We start from the raw sequence: 19,494 nt of genomic DNA, 5'->3' as shown, positions 1-19,494 counted from the left end.
AACGCTACCCTTGCGTCACTGACAGAAGTAGCATATTGGCCATCGATGTCCAAGGACGTACACAGCTATGTCCAAGGCTGCCTCATCTGTGCCCAGTTTCAACCCTCCCAGCCACTTGCTAGAGCACCACTGCAACGCAGGGGAATAACCTTCCCTTGGTCCCACCTGCAGATCGACTGGGTTGGACCGGTTCCCAAATCGGCAAGAGGAAACAAATATATGCTAACTGTAACTTGCAGTTTCACAAAGTGGGTTGAGTGCCTTCCAGCGCCAAACGATACAGCCGTCACAACCGCTGTACTGCTGATTAACCACGTTTTCAGTCGATGGGGACTTCCACTCTGCATTGACTCTGACCGAGGAACTCATTTCACATCCAGTGTAATGACGTCCCTGTTTGAACTTTTGGGAGTGGAAGTGAGATTCCACCTCCCCTATCACCCACAGTCATCCGGACAGGTCGAACGGATGAACCGCACGGTCGTCTCTATGCTCAAAAAGTACGTCTGCTCCACTGGGAAGGACTGGGACGTCAAGCTCCCTCTGGTCCTGATGGCCATACGGTCCACTCCACAGCGATCCACTGGGGTTACGCCCTTTGAGATGATGACCGGCAGACTGATGACTCTACCACTGCACCTCCTGTATCACCCAGAGGATGTCAGTGTTGCCACTGCCTATACCGCCCATCAGTATGTGGCAGACTTGAAAACACACCTCAGAGCTACGTTCGCGCACGCTCAGAAGAAACTGGAGACCAACGTAGAAGGCGCTAAAGCCTACTACGACCAAAAGACAACCAGCCGCGAATACGAGGTGGGTGACAAAGTATTCTACTTTCGGTTCGCCCAACCGGCACGCAAAGCTAAGAAGTTCCTGCCCTGCTGGTCGGGACCATTTGAGATCGTGGCAAAACTCTCTCCAGTTGCATACAGGTTACGCATCACCAAAGCGAGACAGGAGCCTGTCTACAAATGGGTGCATGCAAACCAAATCAAACCCTACGTCAAACCATCCCTGCGGGTACAGAGACCAGACTCCCCGCAGGAGGTCGACGTAGTCTCTACATAGTTCTATGCATGGAAATGGAAAGGGGGGGAAAGCTCACGTTTAACCCACTAACATGTACTAACCGACAAAGACCCAGGCCCCCCCCCCCCCCCCCCCCCCCCCCGCCGTCACTTTCACTAACCAAGAGAAACTCCTTCCTAGACCGCTAACAGGATGTACCTACTAAAACCTTACAGGGTACTCTGGTACCTACACTAGGCTCTGATTAATGGATCTCTACGTGCAATCAAGACTTTGTCTGAAACCATACCTCAGGATATTGTGTACACACGAGTGGTGAGAGATTTGATGTAGGACCTGCTCAGGGAAGTAAGTTCCACACTGGACAGCTTGGTTGAAAGTCGTATTTCCCCGTACTTGGTACCACTGGACCTGCTCAAAGATAGCTTGACAGCTGCTACCCCTCTACTGTGCACCTTTCACAAATCCACCTAGAGTACAGCCTAAGTAGTGCAATGCCCATTCACGTTGAAAAAAAATTAGAACTCGGTTTCCTGTTAAACGTTCCCATAATTGTGACACCTCACATCTATAGGTTTAGGTCGATGCTGAACATTGGTATTTGAAAGGACGGTAGGCATTTCCACCTTGAACTAGAAACCTGGCACTCCATCACCTCAACCTCGAACAGCATGATTCGGAGATTGAGATCATGGACGCTTTCCAGGGTTATAACTTTACCATCGATTTAGAAATTGACCAACAATTACTGATTGAAGGAACCAAACTTGTTAAGTTCACACAAACCCCGCGTGAACTTACTTTGACGCCCATGAATAGATACCCAAGACGCTACATTGACACAGATTATACCACCTTAATCTGCACATTGGTCACCCTGGGGATGGGATGGCTCATCACGGCCGTGATAGCTTATTCCGCCTACAGGCGTGTTAAGAAACTCCAAGATAAGATGCACTTGCTCACCTACGGTGTGCCTCGTGACCGCGTTCGGGGAGAATCCAAGCGTGAATGTACCACACCTGTCTAAAGGGGGTGAGCAACATTTTCTTTATTATTTTGTAACCCTAAGAGTAGTGCTCACTTTAGTCTACCTCACATTTTTATCTGAGTGTTGCATTATGTCACATTCTTTATAAGCTACACACTGAATGTATGACCTAAGAATGTATTTTATGAGACCTCAAGGTTGCTATGAATTTTCTTGGATGTTATATGTTACATGTTTTTTTTTTTGGGGTTTTCTGTATTTTTGTTTCTTACTTGGTCACATATTGACTAGTGGTTATGTGCCGGCCCAGCTCAGTCTGTCAATGACTCTGTCTGACACACCAGCACATTGTAGTACCTCTTAGTTTTATGGTCCTTGTTTTAGCCCAAAGACTGTCCTGATCCACCCTTTGGACCAAAAAGGGGGGAATCTTGGGACCACATAGGTCAATGCGCGTTTGCGAACTATGGACCTCGTACATCACCGCGTGCTCCATAACTTGAACTGTATGGCCGGCGGTGAGATGCCTTTGTGTCCACTCGTGGAGTTAACCGCCCACCGACCTTCCTCCTTCTACACTACTACCTCTCGCATGGACGACATCATCATTGCGTACCACCTGCGTGAGTGGCTTCTTCTCGTTATGCACGTTGGGGACTATCCCGTTTCCTATCCTCTTTGTGCCTGACAAAGACAAAGACCAAAGGCGCCAGGATCCAAGACAAAGACCAAAGACAAAGGCGTCCAAGGAGACCAACGTCCTAAGGGACAAACCCACCTGTGCTTCCGACAATCAAGTCGACCTACGTTCATGAGGAACAAACCCATCTGTGCTTCCGACGATCGAGCTTTGGGCGCGATCCCCGAAACCAAAAGGGGGAATGTTGAGGGTCTGACCTCATGAGGAAATTACTATGCAGTGATTTTCCCCAAAATGACTGTGCTTAAATTGCTCTGAAAAGCAAATAATCACATCAGCGCCAAGAAACTTCATTTCCCATGATGCTTTGCACACGGAAGCATTGGGTGATGTCACCGCCTAGTACCAGAAACACGTTCTGCGCATGTGCGGGAAGCCGTGGAGCTTTTCCCGCGAACTAAGACCATAAATCTTCAGCAGAGACAAAGAAACCTTGTTCTTTTGCCCAGGATACCTGGCGGTAAGGACACGCTTGTCAACGCTCCGACAACTTGAGCACGCGGAAGCTCTAAGTGCCAAGTTGAGCCACGCAACCGCTGGAAACTACACTCAACTCCATCGGGACCTGACTGGGAACGAGCGGAGCTCCATTCAGCTCTCAGAGACGCTCCGTGGAGAAACACTCGTGGAGCCAAACAACGGAGAAAGCATTAAACCGATGGATGACGCTGAAAACTGCGGAGAAAACGGAGAACCGTCAAATCATAACAGCGGGGACGCCTTGCTGCTTTGGTGATCAGAAAACTCATTTTTTTCTCTCTCCTTTTCTTCTCCCGTTTCCTCTATAGTCCAGAATAAGCAATAAAACTGCGCTATTGCTTAAAAAGTAGCTTCGTGTTTTCCTCTTTCGCTCCCAATTCGTCCTTCGGGTCATTTTGGAAGAATAAACTGCTTATTGATCATCGCTAATATCTTTAGTCGTCAGCTCTGGCCAGGCTGCCGACTCCTTTTAGATTAAATAATTTACAAGTGACCCTTTTGTTGTTTGTTAACTTTTGAAGTGTTTGAGTTAAGTTTTACTGTGATTCTAAGCCACTAAGTGTTCGGGAAAGTAGAAAACTTTACACATCCAGGTCTCCTGTTGAATGCGAGGGGAGGGGCAGAGCCCCACACACACTCACAGCTCACTTTCCCCCACCTACTCGGGGAAACAAAGACCCATTCATCTCTCTCACACACACACACACACACACACTCACTCACACACACCACACAAACACCTTGAACATTATTTTGAATATACATCCTTTTATTATATCACATGGTTATTATTCATTTATGTCACTGTTTATTCATTTGACAAATTGTTAATTAAACGTTATAAAATTCAGATTTTCGTCTCCAGTAGCTTTGTTGTGTCGAAGAGAAGTCTCTGCTCCAAGGATTCTACGAACTTCAAGAAAGACTGATAAGAGTTTTGGATTCAATTTTTCCCCGGTAAAAGGGGAATGGTGCCCCGTATATCTAAGAATATCTTAATTAATTAATAAATCAGTAAATATTCCCATATTTACAGAATTTATTGAAGAATCCAAAAGTAAGTTGAAGCTTACTAATTGTTCGCTCCTAATAACCCCAACAAATGTTTTATTTGTATTACATTTGGTCCACTTTTGAACTAAACTGACAAATACCAGCTGTTGTTAAATTAATAAAAAAAATGTTTTTTCATCAAAAAATGTATTTTTCATCAAAACAGAGCTACTGTGCTTTTATTTTGATAGTGGGTTAGCTAATTAGCATTTTGAGGGATCGTGAAAAGTAAAACCCAAGTACACACAGCTAATTTTACAGGTTACACACAATTATTTACAATAGCAGACAACTATAGTTATCAGATTTCACCTCCAACCTTTGGAGTCTAACTATTGTGATGCAATGCATTTTGGGAAACTGTTGTCCCAAGTCTGCAAAAGGATGCATTGATACATCCTTGATACAGTGGGCGGAGCAAGTACACATCCGGGAACTTTAAGCAAAATTGCCATGATGCATATTTGGGATTGGAACAGTCCTTGGGCCATCATTAATGACGTTTCACAAGGACATGAGTACACAAGTATTGACAATTATGTATATTGAGAAATGGACAATGTCTGTAAAACAGGCTGTAAATCATGTTGCTGTTACCAAGGAAACCATGTTTGACAAGGGTGTCCAGATAAAGTCCTGTCTGGTCTGAGTGTAAGCTACATCCAGTCCTCAGAACACCAGATTAATCTAGTTTTAATTAAAGTCACTGTGTATGCTTCTACGTTCAAAATGCTGTCAGAATAGAATAGAATAGAATAGAATAGAATAGAATAGAATAGAATAGAATAGAATAGAATAGAATAGAATTCATTGATCCCACAGTGGGGAAATTCACTTGTTAACAGCAGCACCAACACTTAAGAGAATAATGTGAATAAAAACTAAGATAAATGTATATATACACATGGACAGTATTCTAGAATTGTAACCTTCGACCATTAAAAAAATGAATAAAAGAGAAAAAAAAACTTGGGTTCCAACACTATGCAGCATACTGCAGTAGACACAGACATACTATGTAAATTCGGTATTGAACGAGTATTGAACACGTACTGAATATTACATTGGTGTTACTGTGTACCAGGATGATGCCAGTACAGCTTAAACTGATGAGTTACACACTCTTACTGTAGAGGGGCTGAAATAGCTATGGTAGTTTTCTGTTTTACATCTGGGATGTTCTCCAAAGTGGAATGCAGTGGATGGAGTTTTTTTTTTTTAAGATGGTGGTCATCTTCACCAGCATCCTCCTTTCATGCATGTCCTCGACTGAATCCAGTGGGCAGCTCAGAACCAAGCTAGCTGTGTGAACTAGCTTGTTCAGTCTCTTCTTGTCTCGGTCAGAGCTGCCTGCACCCCAACAGACCAAAGCAGAGCAGATAACAGAGCCAACCATAGAGTGATAAAATGTTTTAGCAGCTAGGAATTAACTCCAAGGGAGCTCAGTCTCCTCAGGAGGTGGGGGCGGCTTTGGACCTTCTTAAACAGAGCATCTGTGTTGTTGGACCAGTTCAGTTTACGGTTGAGGTGAACACCCAGGTACTTAAAGCTTCTTTCCAGAGTATTTCTCTTATCCGATGGCACCATCTAGTGGCTGACAAGCATATCACACAAAAATATCTGTCGCTCTGTTTATTAAGATGGCGACTTCACGTTTCTGTTTATAAATGTGCTTCTGTAGCCGACAAACGGAGCTAAAACACATTGCTTTACGAGTATTATTCTTGCTCTGTTTATTAAGATGGCGACTTCACGTTTCTGTTTATAAATGTGCCTCTGTAGCCGACAAACGGAGCTAAAACACATTGCTTTACGAGTATTATTCCCATGTCATGTTGTGTTCTCGTATATATTTATATTTTAGAGACTTGTCCATGAAAAGTTCATCAACTCTGCATCAGCCGAGGTACTTCCTTAAATATGAAGCAAGTAAGCGGTAGTCTAACGCCATTGGTTAGTTCTGGTTGGCGCTCAGTTTGCCATTGCACAGAGCTCTGCAGGGCAGGGGGCGTGCTTAGCAAAAAAAATAAAAAAGACGTATTGCTTACCTTACATCACAGTACATGATGAGATAATCACTTTTACGGATTTCTGACAAATCATACATCATTTCTGAAAGGAGAAAACTCCGGAAAGCAGCTTTAAAGGTATCCACCACCTCAATGTCTTCTCCCTGGATGTTTACAGGCGAGTGAGGAGGAGTGTTTCTCTGGAAGTCAATCTCCATTTCCTTTGTTTCATTGGTGTTCAAGAGAAGGTGGTTACGCTCACACCAGTCCACAAAGTCCATGATGACTGACCTGTACTCCAGGTCATTCACCTCAAACACACAGCCAACAAGGGCCAAGTCATCAGAGTACTTCTGGAGGTGACGGCTGCTGGTGTTGTAGGTGAAGTCTGAGGTATAGAAGGTTAAGAGAAAGAGTGAGAACACCAAACCCTGTGGAGCTCCAGTACTGCACACAACCACCTCAGATGTACTGTTGTGCAGCCTCACATACAGTGGCCTGTTGGTGAGGGACTTGATGGTCCATGCAGTCAGATGTTTGTCCACTCCTGCACCCCTCATCTTCTGCTACAGTAGGCACAGCTGGATGGTGTTGAAGGCACTTGAGAAGTTGAAGAACATGATTCTCACAGTGCATTTTTGCCTCTCGAGGTGAGTCAGAGCCTGGTGCTGCAGGTAGATGAGCGTGCCCTACGCCCCCATGTATGGTTTTTGTGCAAATTGCAGTGGGTCTATTTCCGGGTTCACCACAGAAAGTAGATGGGTGAGGATGAGTCTCTCCACAGTCTTCATCAGATGGGAGGTCAAGGTGAGAGGTCTGGTTCCCTGAGATGTGATGTTTTGGGATCTGGAACCACACAGACTGTCTTCCACGGGATGGGGACCTGCTCCAGATGAAGGCTCAGGTTGAACATGTGCGTAACTACTTCACAAGCTGGAAACCTGATTTATATTTTATTATGAACATTTTTTAATAATAGCTTCATGCTAACAGCATCAGTCTGCAGTAAGGGTTAGGGTTGGGTGAGGAAAATGAATGAATGAACTAAAATAAAGAAAAGAGAAAGAAGAATAAGCCATGTGAGAGACTGAAGGAGGAAAAAGAAGTAATGAAATAATCTGAGAAGATGAGAACAAATCTAATCTGTCTCTTGTGAGGTTTGTAGTTATCATCCAGATGGTGTGACTCCTCTGAGCTGCTGCTCCTCCAGGACACCGTTTTAGTGGTGGACCTCAAAACCAGTTGAGGGCCTGTAGGAGCGAGGGCTAAAGAAATGGATAAGAGCAGGAAACCACACAGGCTCACTCTGACATGAAGAAGAGATCGACTTCCTGTTTCTACTCTCAGACCCAGCATGCCCTCCTACATCTCCTTCAAGCCCTGCTGAGCTCTGCTGCACTCTCTGACTGACACCTCACTACTTACCCTGTTGCCTCCTCCTCTTCCTCCTCTTCCTCCATTTGCTCTCTTGCTAAAAGCTGTCAGCATATCTCCTCTCTCATCATGATGAGACCTGAGGCAGAGATGGATTTTATAGAGGGACCTAAATAGGAGGCGTGTTTGCATTTAGGTGGAATGTAATGTGTAAGCATCCTTAAGTTCTGCAAGTTTGCAGGAAGCTCTTCTGCAGCGTTGCTGCCGCGCTCGGGGAACGCTGAAGGCTGTGAGGTTAACTGTAGTGTACTTAGCCTCCGATTTCCCAGCAGAGATGTTAAACATCCTGTTAGTACAGCAGGGGTGTGTGATAAAGTCATTAGGGGCAGCTCAGAAAAAACAGCTACAACAAATAAACTGTTCAGAAATCAATATTACAGAAAGAAGATTGTGTGTCCCAGTGGGTTTGAATAGAAGAGTTATTGATTCACTCGTGTTTGATTAAGCTTGTCTGACTTGTGTATGACTCTTTCTGATCTTCGTTATCACTTTATGACAGATTCAGTTCATTTATTTATACACTTTACCTTTTAATTAAAGTTTCCTATGATTCAGTTTTTGTATTATTATGTTTAGATTTCAAGTGACCAAATATTTCTGTATTTAGTTGTTTTTGTTTATTTAAAAAAAACATTTTTGTGTGACAAAAACCAAACGGTTTGGACTTTATGTGGGGTTTCAGGCTCAGGTATTGAAAACTCTGTTTATTGTGAATCTGCACATCACCACAGAGCCCTGGGTGTTCATTATTCACACTTGATCCTGTTTGCTGTAACTCTTCTTCAGAGCTATTTATTCTTCTGACTGCCTGCTGGCTTCTTACCGACGATCATCCTGAGTTTATTCACATGTATTTTTTAGAGTTTTTCTGTCAACAGATTATTGTAAACATGCCTGAAGTTCAAAGATCCAGAACTCAGGAGCAGATCAAAGCTACAGACTAACAGCAGCATCACTCTGCAGGTACCTTATGTCAAAGTGGCTCCAGAAGATATTCTGAAGGTCCAGCTCCCACGCTTCACCACTCTGGACCTGAGACCAACCAACACCGACATCAGCTTGGCCGTGGCCGGCCTTCTCACCTTCTTTAACAGCACCACCTCCTGCCTCGTCTGTGCCCAGGCTGACTGTGAGTCCAACTTTCACACCTTCACGACAACACACACAATCACACACACACACACACCTGGGGAGACTGCTCCCACGCTGCTTCCTGTCCGTCTGCCAATAAAGTGCAAACATTTTCTGCCTAACGCCCGCTGTCCTTTACCACGTGTTAGTGCATGAAAGCTTCTGGCGCTGCATGCTGACAACAAATGTGGCGCTTATCAACATCTCACCCTGTGACGTGTTTTCATCTGAAGCAGCTGCTGCACTCCACCGCTACAACTCTCTCTCAGCTGCACACACTTAAAATCTAATCTCATTTCATTTTCTACAGACACTTCTGGTTTACAGTGAAATGGTGATTAAGTTTGGTTGTGCTGTGTCGTTTAAACCTATTTTTAACGCATAGCTGTGACCTCCTGGCATTGGCTAACCTTTTTTTTTAAATCAGCTCAAGACTTTGAAGAAAAGAAACAGGTTTGAGATTTCAGCCTTGTGTGAGATGGCCCAGAGGTGGAGACGAGCCTCTCTGAGACACACACCCTGTCTGCCTCCTCTCTCACTTTTCCTACCTTTTAACTCGTGCTTTGATTCAGGGCTTTACTTTGGAGTCTCTTGCATTAGAAACCTAAATGTGATCTTAAAGGAGCCGTGTGAGATTTTTAATTGATTCTGGAGACGGTAAGCATATAAAGAAAATATTTGTTGTCTGATAAAGGAGCATCCCTCAGTCACTTGTTATTAGAGTTATTAAAAAACAATTTAATATGTTGTAAAAAATAAATAAATAAATGCATGCATTTATGTTTGTATACTATACATGTGAAGGCATTTTACTCTGATGAATGTAAACACTGTTACTTAGATAAACATGTTATATGTGCTTAAAGCACCACCACCACCTCCCTTAATATCAGGTCTATCTCTACCTGTCAATCATCTTTCTAATACAGGTCTTCTGTGGCATTTGTTCCCTTACATGATACAAATCCAGCTCCAACAAGGTTTGTGATAAGAAGTGAACATTGTGAAAAAGAACAGATTTTATAAGCTGATTTCTTCTTCTCTCTGGTTCTGGGTGGGTGTTCGGGTCTGTGACAGTGTGCTGGGAGTCGACTGGGAAGGAATTGAAATAAAAAGCAGTGAAATGAGGGAAGATTAGAGGGAGATACAAGAGCCCATGGGAAGTGGGAAATGAAAGAGGAGAGGATGCCTTTTGGTGGATCTGGGTGAGGTGAAATGACTCGGGTCAGGAAATGGAAGGAAGTAACCGTGCTGAAATTATACATCAGCAACAAACGGGAGACGGTCCAGGAAATGATATTGTGGTACTGATTCTTCTCTCCTGTGACCCTTGTCCAGTCAGAAGGAAATGAAGCAAATGGTCTTCTGCCGGCGTGTGTGTGTGTGTGTGTGTGTGTGTGTGTGTGTGTGTGTGTGTGTGTAACAAATGATAAATGACCCGTACTTTTATAGCGCCTCTCAGAGTAAGGACTCCAAAGTGCTTTACACTACAGTGTATCATTCATCTATTCACACGCTGGTGGGGATGTGCTATGATGTAGCCACAGCTGTCCTGGTGCGCACTGAGTGAGTCGAGCACAGGCACCGGTCCCACCGACCACCACCAGCAGGCAAAGTGGGTTGTGACTTGCCCAAGGAATTTAGAATTCTCTGTCCGGAGGCGGGATCGAACCTCCAACCTTCTGGTTACTGGACAACCTGCTCAACCTGTTGAGCTACTGCTGCCCCTGTGTGTGTGTGTGTGTGTGTGTGTGTGTGTGTGTGTGTGTGTGTGTGTGTGTGTGTTTGTTTGTTTGTTTGTTTGTTTGGATGTAGGTGAGTTTAGGCCGGTGTTCTGCAACATCAGCCTGTTTGGTTTGGCCTTTATTGCAGAAGCCCCACCTACTTATTTTGAGTGTGTCGGTGTGTTGGCATCCTGCTGTAGGTCAGTGGTTTATCCACATGTGACCTCCTCAGCCTAGCAGTGTTTTTGGTTTATGAATATTTTCCAGCAATGACAAAATAACCAGGAGGGGTGGGTTGCCCAAATATTAAGTTTACACCATGATGAAACCCTAACCCATAATCCAGCTAACCACACACACACACACACACACACACACTCCTCTGTCAGTGCCAGTGGGTTCCGTGTTTGAATCATTACGTGTTTGTTTCTGTATTTTTTAACCTAGAAAAGAAATGCCTCACAAATGTTTCATGAATCTCTTTTGGAGCGAGAACTGAAGCGTTCCAGCTTTTCCAGGTGGATTCCAGCTGTTACTGATGCCCCCTGGTCTGGTTATTTGGGTTAATGGGAGGGGGGAGCATGCACGGAGTGTCCTGATGTGTCACCTTGTCTACAGCTCTTTGAAGTGACGACCGTAATGGTTGCAAAGTCATAAAACTAGATCTTATTTTACTGCTCAAGGCTGCATGATGATTCATCGTAATGTGTAGCTGTCAAAAAGGCTTTTGGATCATGGTTAACATGTCATCTGGGACCCAAGGTTGACTATATATAATTCACCTGCACCTGTCAAAGAATTCCTACTGTTGTTCTGTTCTCTGTTTTAATCGGTTCTACAGCCTGTGCCTGTGTGTTGCTGCAGTGTTTTGGGGATCAGGTGGGTGGTCTGTGTTTGCAGGTGTCTGATCTCACCATTTTTCATGTGTTTGGGAGCACCAAGGCCATCATTTAAAAATAAAACTATGCCATCAGCCAAGCACAGCACTTTATTACATTTAGGAGAAATTTTACACTCGTCCCAGTGCTTTTGCATGGCTATAATAATTATTGCCCATGGCTGTGTTCTCTTACCCTCTGACAGGTTATTGACTTGGATTTGTGTCCTTTTCTTGTGTGGCATACCTAAGGAGTGTCACAAATTAAATATGTGAAGGAAAAAAGTAGTTTAGCTTCATATTTATTCAACAGTTCTGAAACTTCTGTAGCAAAACCAGTGGAGCTATTTCACACTGTGCAGCGAGGCTGATTCCCGTCACAACCGCATAAATCAAAACAAGAAATTTAATTAAACAGCAGAATTAAAAAAAGATGAATATGCGTTGATTACTTTCAGCTCGTCACACCTCAGTGTATTAATTTTTTGGTCTGGAACAAAAAATTATTGATTCACAAAATTGTTTAATTTAAAAATGCTAAACCAGGTTTTCAAGACCCCTAAAGCCACATGTTGCTCAAGTGAGATTGTCCAAAGCGGAAAACGTTACAGAAATGTGGCATTTCTTTAGTTTTGTCCATCACTTTCACATATCTGAATGAAGCAGCGACAAAGATAAAGGGAAAAGTGATTCAAATTTGACAGATGACTGCTGATTTAGCTAAATAATGAAACAATTACTTTACACATCTGAAAAGAGATTAGCAAGAAATGTCACCATTTATTCAGGCTCAAAAGAGACAGAATGCCACTGATGTAGCAGGGAACACTTCTAATTTATTCTTTATTTTTCTAACAAGTATGGCAGAAGGTCTGATTACAGTCAAATCCAGGATCATTCTAGTAATACAGCATAAATTCAGTGATTCATATTAGTCTGGACAAGAAATACAAGACATCAATTTTGATGAATGTCTGATGTTGTGAGGCATACCAAACTTGAATAGACGTGAAGTTAAGATTTCTATATCGTAATTTTTATGACAGGGTTATGGTTAGAGAAAGAATAAAGCTCTGATCACATCTGCTCCTGGGGTTGAATTTATGAAAAGATCAGATCTGTCAGCATTCAGATTTAGAAAATTATTTCATGACAGACATAAATCTGATTTGGTTGTTTGTCTGGAAGGGTTCAAATATGAGCAAAACATGTATTTGTTTTGTCTAAACTAACATTTTGCCATCATGAATTGTGTCTTTACTGTATAGATTAAAAAAAATAGATGTGAAGCATGTTTTCTTCCACTGAGCCAAAACGTTAATAAAATATGAAAAATGGCTGTTAGAATAAGATAATCCACTGTTTTAACATCAGATACAGATAAAACAGCTGATAGAAAATATTGATGTAATTGTTTGTGCTGTGACCCGTGCTGAATCCACACTGAGATGCTTAAAAGAAATTAAACGCTTTATGTGATTTTATTTTAGATTCTTGGCCAGGAAAGGAAGATAATACTCTGTGGAAATGATGCCAATAAAATCTGATCAATTCTTTTTACCTGATGTTCACCTATAATCTACAACTTTAACCCGTTTATTGACCCTATAATTTAAATTTAGTTTATAAAACTTGTATTCATACTGTACATAAAACAAACACATATCTGGTGTGCGTGTGTATAACTTTTTAAGGACATTTTGTCGGGCTGATCAGACTGGATGAAGGAGACGAACAAGGTGAGACGTTTAACAGTTTTATTATTTCTCCGGTCGTATCTCTGTGAGGAAGAAACGATGACTGAGATGAGAAGCCGGTACCGGCGTCTTCCATATATAGCCTTGCTTGGCTGTGACGTGGAGGGAATCCCCGCGAGGAGCACGCTGGGAGCTCCCCATGAGGAGCATGTCGGGAGTTGTGGTCCGAACGTCAGCCGGGAGATACCTGAGTCCTGACAGGACCCCCCGGTCCAGGGACGGCTCCAGAAGTCCCAGCGCGACCCCGGCGGACCCAGAAGTCGGAGATCAGGGAAGGGTCCAGGATGGACCGAGCCGACTCCCAGGAGCGTTCCTCGGGGCCATAGTCCTTCCAGTCCACTAGGTACTGCCAGCCCCGACCCCTGCGGCGAGCGTCCAGGATGCGCCGGACAGTGTAGATAGGCTCACCGTCGAGGAAGCGGGCAGGAGGCGGCGCCGGAGCCGGAGGCGGGAGAAGGGAGGACTCCACGAAGGGCTTGAGCCGGGAGGTATGGAAGGTGGGATGGATGCGGAGAGTAGCCGGCAGTCGCAACCGGTACGTGACCGGGTTGATGACCCTTTGGATGGGGTATGGGCCGAGGAACCGAGGAGCGAGTTTCTTGGCCCCGGCACGGACCCGAAGGTCAGCCGTGGACACCCAGACCTTGTCCCCAGGAGCATAGGAGGGACCAGGACGGTGTCGACGGAGATGCTGGCGAGCATAGCTGGTGTTAGCTCTGGTTATGGAGGCTCGTGCTTTGATCCAGGCGCTCTTGCAGCGTCTCACCATGGCTTCCGCTGCTGGAACGGCGACCTCGGGTTCTTGGTGGGCAAAGACCGGGGGCTGGAAGCCATAGCAGACCTCGAAAGGGGACAGCCGAGTGGCAGATGAGGTGTGAAGATTGTGGGACAGCTCCGCCCAGAGGAGGTATTTAGGCCACTGTGAGGGTTGAGCCGAGACAAAACAACGAAGGTACCGACCCAGCTGTTGGTTAGCCCGCTCCGTCTGGCCATTGGTCTGCGGGTGGTAGCCTGAGGATAGACTGACCGATGCTCCCATCAGCCGACAGAAAGCTTTCCAGAACCGGGCCGTGAACTGGGGCCCCCGATCCGAGACCACGTCGACTGGGAACCCGTGGAGGCGCACCACGTTCTCCAGGAACAGTTCCGCTGTGCGTTGGGCTGAGGGGAGACCCGGAAGGGCGATGAAATGGACAGACTTGGAAAAGCGGTCCGTAACCGTCATGACAGTGTTGAGGTTATTGACCGACGGGAGACCTGTGACGAAGTCCAGCCCCACGTGGGACCAGGGGCGGCTGGGCACCGGAAGAGGTCGGAGGGCACCAGCCGAGGCCTGGTTGGGGTTCTTGGAGCGGGCACAGACGTCACAGGCGCTGGTGTATTCTTTCACATCCCTCGCCATGCCTGGCCACCAGAGGGCTCGCTGGAGGAATTTAAGAGTTCTGGAGAAACCAGCGTGGCCAGACAGGCGTGATGAGTGGGCCCAGGACAACGCCTCGCTGCGACAGGCCGTGGGGACATAGAGGCGACCCGCGGGGGTCTCAGGAGGCGCGGGGTCGTCCCGGAGGGCGTTCTGGATAGCTTCCTCCAACGGCCACCTCAGTTGGCCCAGGAAACGGTGTTCCGGGAGGATTGGCGCTGGCTCGGACGAGGGCGAGGAGTGGGTGAATTGGCGGGAGAGGGCGTCCGCCTTCTGGTTCTTGGCTCCCGGGCGGTAGGCGAGATGGAAGTCGTAGGGTTCAAAGAAGAGGGCCCAGCGAGCCTGGCGAGGATTAAGCTGCTTGGCAGATTTTATGTGGATCAGGTTCTGATGGTCAGTCCAGATCGTGAAAGGCTGAGTGGTGCCCAGAAGCCACTGCCTCCATTCCTCCAATGCCCATTTTATGGCCAGTAACTCACGGTCGCCCACACCGTACTTCTGCTGGGTGGTGGAAAACTTCCTGGAGAAGTAGGCGCAGGGATGGAGCCTGTCGTCGGGCCCGCCTTGAGATAGGATGGCGCCGGCGCCGACGTCAGAGGCGTCGACCTCGACCACAAAGGGGACTGCAGGATCTGGATGGCGGAGGATCGGGGCCGAGGTAAAGCGGGTGACCAGGTGGTGGAAGGCCCGAATGGCGTCGGGAGTTAGATGAAACGGCTGGCCAGGGGAGCCTGGTCGAGTGAGAGAGGTGAGAGGGGCTACGAGGGTGCTATAGTTCTTTATAAAACGGCGGTAAAAGTTGCAGAAACCCAGAAAACTCTGCAGTTGTTTCAGGCTGGTTGGCAAGGGCCAGTCCTTCACCGCCTGGATTTTCTGAGGGTCCATGGTTATCCCTTCGTCCGAGATCCTGTAACCCAGGAAGGATATGGACTGCTGATGGAAGGAGCATTTCTCGGGTTTACAGTACAGGTTGTGGTCCAGGAGCCGGGTCAGGACGGCGCGAACATGATGGATGTGTTCGGCCTCGGATTTGGAGTAGATCAGTATATCGTCCAGATAGGCAAACACCCACCGTCCCAGCATGTCGCGGAGGACATCATTAATGAGACGTTGGAAGACAGCAGGGCTATTGCATAGTCCGAAGGGCATAACCAGGTACTCCCAGTGGCCGGTGGGTGTTATGAAAGCGGTCTTCCACTCATCCCCGGCCTTTATACGGACCAGATTGTAGGCGCTCCGGAGATCCAGTTTCGTAAAGATCCGTGCCTGGGAGATGGCATCCAGAGCGGTAGTGAGGAGCGGCAGAGGATGGCGGTCCTTGACCGTGATCTTGTTCAGACCCCGATAGTCTATGCAGGGGCGAAGATCGCCTTCCTTTTTCCTCACGAAGAAGAAGCCAGCGGCACCCGGAGAGGAGGAGGGTCGAATGAACCCCTGCTGGAGGGCCTGGGCGATATATTCTTCCATCGCTTTGGTCTCGGGAGGCGCGAGAGAGAAAAGGCGCCCGCGGGGAGGACTGGTTCCGGGTAGCAGCTTGATCTCCATATCATATGGCCGGTGAGGTGGCAGGGAGGTGGCGCGCCGCTTGTCGAACACCGCGGCCAGGTCCCGATAGGGCAGCGGCAGGTGGGGCGGTGTGGAGCTGGGGCCCCCGTCCGGAAGACCCGCCGAGGATGGAGGAGGAGCGAGGTGGGTCTGGCACGAGGTCCCCCAGCCCAGCAGGCGGTTCTGGGACCAGGAAATATGAGGGTCGTGGAGACGGAGCCAGGGGAACCCCAGGATTAGGGGAGAAGAGGGAGCAGAAATGATCAGGAAATGGAGGGTCTCCTGGTGGCCTTGGGTGATCATACGGAGTGGCTGGGTTCGTCTCGGACTGGGTAGGGTTGGAGAGGCCTACCGTCCACCGAGGTCACTGGTATAACCCTCTCCAGGGGTTGTAGGGGGATCCGTAGGCGTTTTGCCAGATCCAGGTCCATGAAATTGTCCGCGCCCCGAGTCCACCAATGCGTTTACGTGGAGTGAGGCCTCACCATGGAGGAGGGTGACAGGAATAAGGAGACGGTTAGTAGCGACAGGGGTAGAAGAAGACCCAGACTGAGCGACCCCAATACTCAGTGGGGCCCCCCGTTTCCCGATCGTCGCGGGCAGTCCAGGCGTCGGTGGTCGGGAGAGCCACAGTAGGCACAGAGGCCCTCGCGCCACCGTCGTTGTCTCTCCTCGGGGGGAAGGTGGCCGAGCTGCATGGGCTCCTCCGTCAGCATGGGTACAGGAGCTGGCGTGGGTGAACGAGGGCGAGGCACCGGCATCCTGGGGGGACGCGTGGATAACTTCGGTCGAACCAGAACCCGCTGGTCGATGCGCAGCGCCAGATCAACCACCTCATCCAGGGTCTGAGGCAGCTCCCTTCCCGCCAACTCATCACGGATGTAGGGTGCCAGCCCCTCCAGGAAGGCGGCCCGCAGAGCGGAGTCATTCCACTGCAGCTTGGCGGAGATGGTGCGGAACTCCGACGCATAAGCGCACACCGAGCGTTCCCGCTGGCGGAGTTTGAGAAGGCGTGTCTCTGCTCCCACTTCGCTGCTGGGGGGAACAAAGGTCTTCCGGAGAGCGGACACAAACGCAGCATAGTCGTTGCAGGCAGGGGATTTGGAATTGTAAAGCGCAGCAGCCCACTCCGCGGCGCGTCCGGAGAGCAGGGAGGTGAGATGCGCCACTCGGGAGCGCGCAGATGGGTAGCGTCCAGGTTGGCACTCGAACTGCATGTCCAGCGTGGCGAGCAGACCATCAGGGCTCCCCGTCTCTCCGTTCCACCTCTCCGGCAGGCTGAAGTGGGGCTCCTCCCTAGGAGCAGAGCGGGTTGGATGCTGGAGTGCCGCGATCTGTTGCTGCTGATCGTTTGCTTGTTGTTGGAGAGCCGTGAGAGCCGTGGATAGACGCAGGGTGTGGTCGGACAAGGAGTTCACCTTGGTGTTGAGCTGATCTACCATGGAACGCAGCTGCACGTTCTCGTGGCGGAGACGATCGATCTCCGTCGGATCTACTTGGATCTCAGTCATCCTGTCGGGCTGATCAGACTGGATGAAGGAGACGAACAAGGTGAGACGTTTAACAGTTTTATTATTTCTCCGGTCGTATCTCTGTGAGGAAGAAACGATGACTGAGATGAGAAGCCGGTACCGGCGTCTTCCATATATAGCCTTGCTTGGCTGTGACGTGGAGGGAATCCCCGCGAGGAGCACGCTGGGAGCTCCCCATGAGGAGCATGTCGGGAGTTGTGGTCCGAACGTCAGCCGGGAGATACCTGAGTCCTGACACATTTCTGTGGGTAATTACTAAATGACACTTTTTCTTTCAGTTATTTTTAATAAATTACTTTGATAGAAATTGTTTCTTTAACATTAAATATGCATGGCAGATGTAAAACACTGAAAAGAAAACAGGTTTTTATGTATTTATCTCTGTTAGAGAGCTCCGTCTGCTATGGTGTACCATCTAGTGTCACAGAATCAATGTGAAATATCTGACTGCCGATAAGAAACAGTAGAGTAGATTCAAACAATAGACTGAACCCACAGGTCTGACACAAGAAAAGGCAAACCAGCAGGAACAAATACTAATGTTTAAAGGGCTAAGTCATCACTTTTGGTTCTTGTTCCAATACTTTTATGATTGATATTAAACATATTTGTGAAGTTCTTTGATCGAAATCCCTCTAACATAAAGTAAACTCAGCAGTTTTATTCTTAAAAGCTTCTTTTCAGAATGAGTCGTTTCAGGGCTCTGTCACTTTAAGAAAACAAGCTGGAGCTGGCCACACCCGCCATCCCCACTCAGACCATAGATATGTATACAGTATAAACACATCTATTGTAGATATGTTTATATTCATATCTATGACTCAGACTGCTATGAGCTGAGAAGCTCTGATATCTGGGAGGAGTTTGTGACAAGAGCCACTGCTCCTACTGTAGCAGCTCTCTCTTGCATGTGAAGAGCTTTTATTCCAATTACCCTGCTTGTGACATCACAAACTGGGACTTTTAAAATGGCCTTTTTTAGGCAGATAATTCCTGAATCTAAACAGACAGACAATTGATGAATTTTTTTTTTCTTTTTTGGAGTGTTTATAGAGGCAATAGAGACTCTCATGACAGCACAAAAGAATAGAAAAGACATTATGTGCCCTTTGAAAGCTCGAACATAGGTAGTCTGATATATGAGGGCAAACATGTAGGCTTGTAGTCACACAGAGCAGCCATAAGAGACATGGAGACATAATCATAGAAGCTTTTAGGCATGATGTTGGTGACTGGAGTTCAGCAGACTGTGTTAATGGAAATGGAAGGTGGTAGTTCTGCTAATGCAAGTTATTTTACTCAAAGTTGTGTCCTTCCTGTGTGCCTTTCCTTTTCAGAGTCAGAATATAGACATGATGGTGATGAATTACGTCAAACTGTCCTGGTAAACCTGTAATACTCTCAGACATACCGAACATGTGGATCCCTGCTCTAAAGGACGATCTTTCATTACAAAAACACAACAGGCAACAGTGTTGTTGGCAGATATTTAATGAGCGTTAATGCAGCAGATCGACGTGTTTAATGACACTGGAGTGAGACGTTTCTCCCATTAGATGCTGCTAAAGTCATAAAATACTCGTCTGACTACTTTGGCATATCTGCATAAATTTAATGAAATGTTCTGGTAAAATGTTCTTTCATAAAAACAGTTTGTGTTTCAACAATAAGCTGCTGATTTAATGTAAGAACATGATGTTATTGTGAAAAATGTCCTCTACGTGCAAATCTGGGGGACATTTTCTATTAAAAGTGTGTTTGCACAGCTTCATTTAAATAAATCTCTCTCTGTTTGTGACTCACATCACA

The 19,494-nt window shown here is 46.8% G+C and overlaps 2 protein-coding genes across 7 annotated transcripts in view; one reads left to right on the top strand and one right to left on the bottom strand.

Moving 5' to 3' along the window:
* LOC139062510 (uncharacterized) overlaps nucleotides 1-8,629 on the bottom strand; it is a 28,825-nt gene extending 20,196 nt beyond the window's left edge. For 2 of the 3 annotated variants that reach the window (XR_011516049.1, XM_070543521.1), the window contains exon 1: nucleotides 6,305-8,629. Coding sequence is in view for 1 of the 3 variants with exons in the window: in XM_070543521.1 (XP_070399622.1) it covers nucleotides 6,305-6,825 (521 nt within the window). In the remaining 2 variants the exon portion in view is untranslated. The remainder of the gene's footprint in view (nucleotides 1-6,304) is intronic. The other variant, XR_011516048.1, reaches the window with a different exon arrangement.
* The window catches only part of grik4 (glutamate receptor, ionotropic, kainate 4), a 352,270-nt gene that overhangs the window by 215,281 nt on the left and 117,495 nt on the right, over nucleotides 1-19,494 (top strand). For all 4 annotated transcript variants that reach the window (XR_011516047.1, XR_011516045.1, XR_011516046.1 and 1 more), the window contains exon 6: nucleotides 8,663-8,828. Coding sequence is in view for 1 of the 4 variants with exons in the window: in XM_054742697.2 (XP_054598672.1) it covers nucleotides 8,663-8,828 (166 nt within the window). In the remaining 3 variants the exon portion in view is untranslated. The remainder of the gene's footprint in view (nucleotides 1-8,662; nucleotides 8,829-19,494) is intronic.

This window comes from Nothobranchius furzeri, chromosome 13, assembly GCF_043380555.1.
Source record: "Nothobranchius furzeri strain GRZ-AD chromosome 13, NfurGRZ-RIMD1, whole genome shotgun sequence".
In the NCBI taxonomy this organism is placed as follows: domain Eukaryota; kingdom Metazoa; phylum Chordata; class Actinopteri; order Cyprinodontiformes; family Nothobranchiidae; genus Nothobranchius; species Nothobranchius furzeri.
This window is presented reverse-complemented; position numbering and strand designations above follow the sequence as displayed.